Source organism: Embiotoca jacksoni, unplaced genomic scaffold (genome assembly GCF_022577435.1).
Source record: "Embiotoca jacksoni isolate LCO1_2020_lvr unplaced genomic scaffold, fEmbJac1.0.p SCAF_46, whole genome shotgun sequence".
Lineage (NCBI taxonomy): Eukaryota > Metazoa > Chordata > Actinopteri > Embiotocidae > Embiotoca > Embiotoca jacksoni.
In genome coordinates this window covers 1,664,461-1,671,917 of record NW_027185399.1, presented here as the reverse complement: position 1 = coordinate 1,671,917, position 7,457 = coordinate 1,664,461, and the positions used below count along the sequence as shown (strand labels likewise).

General features: G+C 41.5%; 1 protein-coding gene across 3 annotated transcripts in view; it reads left to right on the top strand.

Annotated features, from left to right (window-relative positions):
- Positions 1 to 478: 478 nt before the first annotated feature.
- flnbl (filamin B, like) overlaps positions 479 to 7,457 on the top strand; it is a 42,112-nt gene continuing 35,133 nt past the window's right edge. For 2 of the 3 annotated variants that reach the window (XM_069169545.1, XM_069169544.1), the window contains exon 1: positions 501 to 869. In XM_069169545.1, coding sequence (XP_069025646.1) covers positions 578 to 869 — 292 coding nt within the window. In that variant the 5' untranslated portion in view covers positions 501 to 577. Of the gene's footprint in view, positions 870 to 7,457 lie in introns of all 3 variants that reach the window. The other variant, XM_069169546.1, reaches the window with a different exon arrangement.

Genomic DNA, 7,457 nt, shown 5'->3' with positions numbered 1-7,457 from the left:
TCTCTCCTTAACAAAACAAAAACAAAACAGCCGATTATTTATTTTATTTGAGTGACAACTGATCCGTAAAGTTGCCTTTCTTCAATCATTATTACAGGTTTTTTTGTTTATTATGATAATTATATATATTTGGTTCCTTACAGGGAGTCTGATGATTATTCCTTTAAAAGCTGAGTTTGGACTTTGGATGTTCTCTTTGTTTGTTGTTTATTTTTAGAAACTAACTGCGTCTCTGCAAACAGAATTTATCGACTTGTCTATTTTTCGGTGGAGATGTAAAAAAATGAAAATTGATCAGAAAGGGACCTTTTTGTCCGACGGGAGGGGGGTGGGGGCGGGGGTGGGGTGGGTGGGGGTTAAAACGTCAGCAGCACTCCCCCACCCCCCAAAAAAAAACCAAAAGAAAAAGTTCGCAACCGAAGATTCCGAGCCGCTCCTGAACGCATCAGCAGTCTTATTCTCAGCGAGTTCCAGAAAGAAAGTTCAAACCGAGCTGCGGCAGCTCCGAGGAAACACCGCATCCAAAGCACAAAGTCCCGCACCACAGGCGCTTTACGGAACCGGTACCGAGGAAACGATGCCGGCCACAGAGAAGGACCTGGCCGAGGACGCCCCGTGGAAGAAGATCCAGCAGAACACCTTCACCCGATGGATCAACGAGCACCTGAAGTGCGTCAACAAGCGGATCGTGGACCTGCAGCTGGACCTGGGCGACGGCCTGAGGCTCATCGCCCTGCTGGAGGTCCTCAGCCACAAGAAGATGTTCCGAAAGTACCACCCGAGGCCCAACTTCAGGCAGATGAAGCTGGAGAACGTGTCGGTGGCTCTGGAGTTCCTGGAGAGGGAGAACATCAAGCTCGTGTCCATCGGTGAGTCCATTCATTCCGCGGGAGCTCCGCGCTCCACCGTCCGCCTTTTAAAAGGACTTTATCCGCTGATGAAGAGTCCAAACACGCCGGTCGAACTGGCATCCCTGTTACTTCTCGTCCCGGTCGAGTTTTTCACGCCACTTTTCCCAGTTTCGAGCCCCAACAAGTCCAGTTTTCTGTCGCAGGAATCCCGGACTCTCATCAATAATCCAGCGATTTAACGCCTCACTGCTTTTCCACGTGAGAAGAAGTATCACACATTTCTACAAAGTATATTTCCTTAATGAATAGAACCCACTCTTCAATTCGGCATATATTTAATTCATAAAGAAACAAATATTCCTGATAAAATGTTATGTTTTGTCAGGGGCACGCGCCGCTGCTCCCGCCCACCTGGCTGCATTAGTTGGTTAGGTGAGTGACGCTGGGAAATAAGTGGAAAATAACGTTTTAAAAGTCGGTATTACGTTCAAATGAACGCTGCTGAGTTCGTTGCGTCGCAGTTAAAAGTGATGAAACTAATTGAAAACGTCTAGTTTTGTTTTAAAATGAAAGAAAATGCACCAATTCTGGAGACCAAAGTTCAGTCTTTGTCCGCTCGTTTGTGTGAAAGTTTCTTTGGGTCTCCACGTTTCTTACTATAATAACAAATTAACGCTTTAATAAAAGTTCCTTTTATGGTAGAAGAAACAATATCACTTCAATAAACTATTTTATTCATTTTTTTCTCCCTATTTTTTTTTTATCGGTTTCGAGTCCTTTACCTGCAGCTCAGTGTGCGTCACGACGTCATTGCCAAACTCCTTTTAAGAATCCTGCAGTTTAAAGTCGCCCTGCCTGTTTTCAGCATGAAAATAGTTGCAAATCATTTTATTAGCGTGTATACAGAATTAATGTAAACTCATCTTCAAATCGGCATAATCTCATGGAAACAAATAGCATGTTTTTACCAGAAGATCTTTTAATTTTCAAAGTCAAACTTGGTGCAACTTTGGAGGTAAAACGTGTCTGATTTAAGTAAATTCACGTGTGTCATTTGCGAGAAGAATCATTCAATCAGTCATGTCTGGGCCTGCAGACTGGCTCCCACGATAGTTCCTGACGAACACGTCATGTCGTCGACAACAGCGTTAAACTGAGAGATTTCTGGATGGAATCTGGCACGTGGTTGTGGGCGCATAGCCTCCCAACATGTCGACCAGCAGTGTTTTTAACAGCAGACTCCCCGCAGAGAGGCGACACACCTGCGTTAATGATCACGTGCAGAGCTCAGAGCTGCTCTTCTGATGGATGGAAGTGATTGATGGGTGGAAGTGATTGATGGGTGAAAATCAGCTGCTTCCTTCTCACTGCTTCATAATTCCTCCTTTTTAACAAGCTGCTTGTTATTGTTTGTGTCCTGAACTTGATTACTTCACATCTGATCTTCATCAATGTTGTTTGGCTTCGTTGCAGTTGTTTAATCTGAATTTCCATCATGTAAACATTATAAACACTCAGATCTGTTTCACACTCTGAGAAAAGGTCTTCGTTTGATTTTGTTTGTTGTTTTTTTTAGTTTGGATCCGATTTGAATATTTGCTTTTTTTTTTCTTCTGCGGATTTAATTGCTCAGACAGAAATATTTTGGGGTTTTGGCCTAAATACGCGTTTTAAGTTTGTGAGAGATTGTTAACTGAGAAAATGTGAATTTAATTTATTTAGTAATAATTAAAAAAAAAAAAAAAGTAAACTTGGGGTATTGAAAGTTTGTTGGAGTTAAAGGAGGTTGAATAGTTCACGATGGAGGTCCTGGTCTGGTGTGACGTCATGTGTCTGTGATGTCATGTTTCTGTGATGTCATGTGTCTGAAGTGATGAAGGTCACTTTGAGCCTCCTGTTATATAAAATCCTAATTGGGGTACCGTTATTTATTTATTTTCTGTTTTAAGAAACTTTATCGCCCCAAAATGACGTCGGTGCATTGAAACGGTGAACTTTACTGGGAGTTTAATCATTTAAAATAAAACGTTTTATTTGTGATAACGCGCTCTAATTCACCCACACAATCTTTTTCCTGCGTTAAATTCGGCACCAAAATATCTGCGATCGGCTAATATCGATCCGTGACGTCGGTCGGAGCTGTTGTTCTGCGGTGCTTTGAAACGAGACGTTTCATTGGTCGGCAGTGAGTCAGCTGATGACTGGACGTGTGGATCAGTTTGTTGACTCTGGTAATGGCAGACTGTGAGATGTCTCACCTGGGTGACGGAGGGAGATGTTTGCTGCTGACACAGTGATGTAACTCAGTGTGAGGGGCCTCCTCCTCCTTCTCCTCCTCCTCCTCCTCCTCTTCCTTCTGCTCCTCCTCCTCCTCCTCTTCCTTCTGCTCCTCCTCCTCCTCCTCCTTCTCCACACTTCATGTTAAATGTTTTTTTGTGTGTTCAGTGAGTCGTCGTCATGTTTTCGGTTTCTTAAATTTCAGTCCGAGTGGAACCTCCTCCTCCTCGACGCTCTGCTGCGTTCACTGTCTGCTGGGAAACTCGGGATTTTTTTTTTCCCCCCTTTGCAGTTCTCACTCATAAAACTTTGTTTTCCTTCTTGTTTTAAATGAATTAAAAATCCTTCCCGTTGCTCCGAGCTGCTCTCACGTGGTCCTCCACCTCCTTTAAAACTATCAGATGGAGAAAGTTTCACTTTTAAATGAAAAAATGATGTCTGGAAAACCTGAATTTAAACCTGAACGTGTGTGTGTGTGTGTCCTGCTTGTTTGGACATTGGCCACTGATTTGTGCGATGAGGTGTGTGTCATAATAAAAAAAAGGGTGGAGCCTCCAGAGGAAGACGGATTTATTTATTTTATTCGTCCTCTGTTTTTGAATATCAGAAATTATTGCCATCGTACAACTTTTTTAATCAGTTTATTATTAAAACTTCCTAAAAGAACTTCACTTCATTACATTTCCGGTTTCCAAATACTTCCTCCACTTCATGTTTTCTTTCATTGAAGTTTGATTTCTGCAGATTCAGGTCGCCTTCGTTCAGATTTCAGAGACATTGAACGCACCGTTGACACTCGATTTAATCCGAGATGGTGTTTTGTTGTTGTTTATTTGTTGTTGTTGTTTTTTTACTTCTTGCCGGGTGGAAACGTAACGACGGAGCAGGCGAGAACAGGCCTGACGAGATCTGTAGCTTTCAGTTGAGGCCTCAGTGAAACGGCGTGACCTCACACGCACACACACACACACACACACACACACACACACACGCACACACACACACACGGGGCTGACATCATGATGATGTCATCGGCCCATCCCTGCAGGCTGGTGGGACTCAGACGGTCGAGACCTTCGTGCCTCCGTTTGTTCTGAACTTTTCTGTGTTTCATGAGCAACTGAAGGAAAGAAGAAGTAGGAAAACAAACCTAGAACAACCCTGAAGGAACTGAAATCGATGCGGCCGCTCCTTTTTCTTTTTTTAATTAGTCGATCGATGATGAAAAACGCTCGTTTCGCCATCTGCTGACATGAAGCTGCCCGGTCGGGTCTCGACGCACGTTTCCTGCTGACTCGCCCTTTTTCTGTGACACATTAACCAGCTGACGGGCTGCTGCTGTCCGCGGACCACAAACCACACACACACACACACACACACACACACACACACACACACTCCCTCCTTATCTCTTTCTGGCCGCTCGTTGCCACGGCGACGCGTGTCGACAACAGTCGCTCGCCTCGTTGAACTCCGTCTTCGGGGTGGTGGTTTAAAAGTTCAGGCGTCGCCTCCACCTTTTTTATTTTTTTTTTATTTTTTTATCGTTTACTTGTTTTTCAACTTTTTAATTTCCCGTTTGTTGTAACTTGATACGAATAATCTTTTATTTTATGTTCTGATACAACTTTTACACAAAGTTACACCTTCGAAACACGACAACTTTCATCATCTTTAATAAAGTTATTTCTAAAAGCTCGTTTCTGTTCAGAAAGCTTAATAAATATTGAACTTATTCACGTGAATATAAGACGACACGAATTACAACAATTTCGATGAAAAGCCTTTTAATGAAAGTTTTCATGTAAAAACAGACGAGAACTCGTTGAAACATGAAAAAAAAAAATCATTATTTATGTTGCAGAGTCAAAAAAACTCTTGATTTCCTTATTTTTCAGTCTTTTTCATCTTGTGTAAAAGTCTGGTTGATTCCTCGTCTGTTGTTTTGACGTAATTAAAAAAAAATATATATATAATAAAAAAAAATTATTATTAAGTAATTGTTTGAAGTCTCCCAGCTTTGCTTTAATCTCATGTTTTTATGGACCAAAACCAGAATCAGCTGAAACTGAAAAGAGACGACGTCGTCGTTGTTGTTGTTGTTGTTGTTCTTCACTTTCAACACAATAAAAGTGTGTACACACACACACACACACACACACACACACACACACACACTGAGAGGAGTGATTGATAACAAGGCAGAGAAAGTCTCAAGGTCAGGCCCCGCATTCCACCTGTTGTCACGGTAACCTGTGTAAACAAAGGCCGTGATTGGCCGGCGGGGTGGGGGTGGAGGAGGGGGTGGAGGAGGGGTGGAGGAGGTGCAGCAGTGAAAAGGGAAGTGTCACATAACTTCAAATGACCCCGAGCTGCCTCCGCGATGCGTTCAGGTGCTGCGAGGAAAGATTGAGAATTGACCTGTCGGGTTTTAATCTGAAAAATACACGAACGTGTCGTTTGATTTGTTGAAGTGGACATAAAACAAACATCTGGTTTTGAAACTGATTTGTTTTTCAAAATTTGACATTTTAAAAGCAGATTTTTAAAAACATTTGTAGATATGTTTTTGTTTTTTTTTTAAACATTAAGGCACGCAAACATTTTTTTTGGATTATTATTATTATTATTTTCTTGAACTGGTATTAATCCCTTCCAGATCACACGCGTCACTTTGAATGAGCTCAAACAGACCGTGTACGTCGAGATCGGCGGTTCTGCAGAACTTTGGTTTTCCAGCATGAAGGATGGTTTTTGGAGGAATTAAAAAAACGTGACTTGGAACAAAACAAAAAAAAAACATTTCTGGGGCAACAAAACTGCTTTCAGTTTAAAACTCGCTGGAAAAAGAAAAGAGATCTTCCTCCGTCCTTCTCGTACTTTGGCTCGGAGAACCTGAGAACCGAGGTTATTGTGGAAGTTACCGTTTCATTACTTTTACCTGAATTTTCTCACGTACTAGTTTCTGTTTTTAGTTTTTTTTTTTGTCCTGACGATTAAACCGGAAGAATTTGAATGCCTTAAACAGTTTGGCTTCTCCCACTTTGCAGCTGATTGGACATTGACTACCAGAACATGTTTTGATACCACACACACACACACACACACACACACACACACACACACACACAGGGCCTCAGTGTTTCTGCTGCAGGGAAAAAAAAGGGAAACCCGAGAGAGGCCAGGATATAAACTTACACCTCTGCAGAGGAAAAAGCTCCTTTGTTGGTTTCAGGCTGAAATGCAGCTTTTTGTGTCGGTTTTTTTTTTGTGTGTTTTTTTTTTTTTTTAAGCTTTAATGAAACCAAAATCCACCTTTTTTTTTTTTTTATTTAAACGTTTTATTTTCCGTCTTTTTGTTTTCATTGGTTATTTTTAGCCCTCAAAGCGGCGAAGACGTTCGTTTTGATGATTTTAATGTATTTGTTTTGCCTCGACTCCAGAAGGTGTGTTTATCTTTGTTGGGTTTAGCTTTGAGGGATAATTCTGGATTATTTCATTTCCCATTAATGTGGTTGAACTTTCCTTTCTGGAGAGATTCAGGGTGAAAACGGTGTTTATCGGGGCTGAAAGCTCGGACTGGCAGTGAAGGCAGCACGACTCATAATGCCACAAAAGCCACATTAAAGGGGAAAATATGCCAACTGTGTTTAGGATGAGGCTGGCAGATGATTAGCGTAGCTTAGCATAAAGACTGAAAAAAATAGGGAAACGGTTGGAGTCAAAGGTCAACGGAGACGAAGAACAATGGAGGCAGATGGAAGTTTATTTTGTCACACACACACACACACACACACACACAGAGTCTGGACAGCAGACATGACGCAGCGTCACTGTTCACTAAATATTTGGTTAATGATGATGACAGGAAGATCATAGAGTGTGTGTGTGTGTGTGTGTGTGTGTGTGTGTGTGTGTGTGTGTGGTGAACCTCCTGCAGTCTGGCTCCTCTACAAACATTGTGCTCCTCTTCCTCTCTTCTTCTTCTTCTTCTTCTTCTTCTCTTGTTTCCCCTTTGTTCTTTTTTTCTTCTTTGGTTTTTCAACCACATCTTTGTTGAGTCATAAATAAAAAGCTGCTCAGATCTGGAATCTTTGAGCAGAAAATGTTTTAAAGTAATTAATTGTTTGATCATTTTCAGGCTGCAGCTAAAACTTTACTTTCATTACGGATCAATTCATCTACTAATCACGTAATTATTTGATCTATAAAATCCAGACCTAAAATTAAATTAGACTTTCCTTCAGTGAAAGTTCTGTTTGTTGTTAAACATAAAGACAAAGTGACTCGACGTACTTTATTTCTGAAATGAAAGTCAGATCCCAGTTT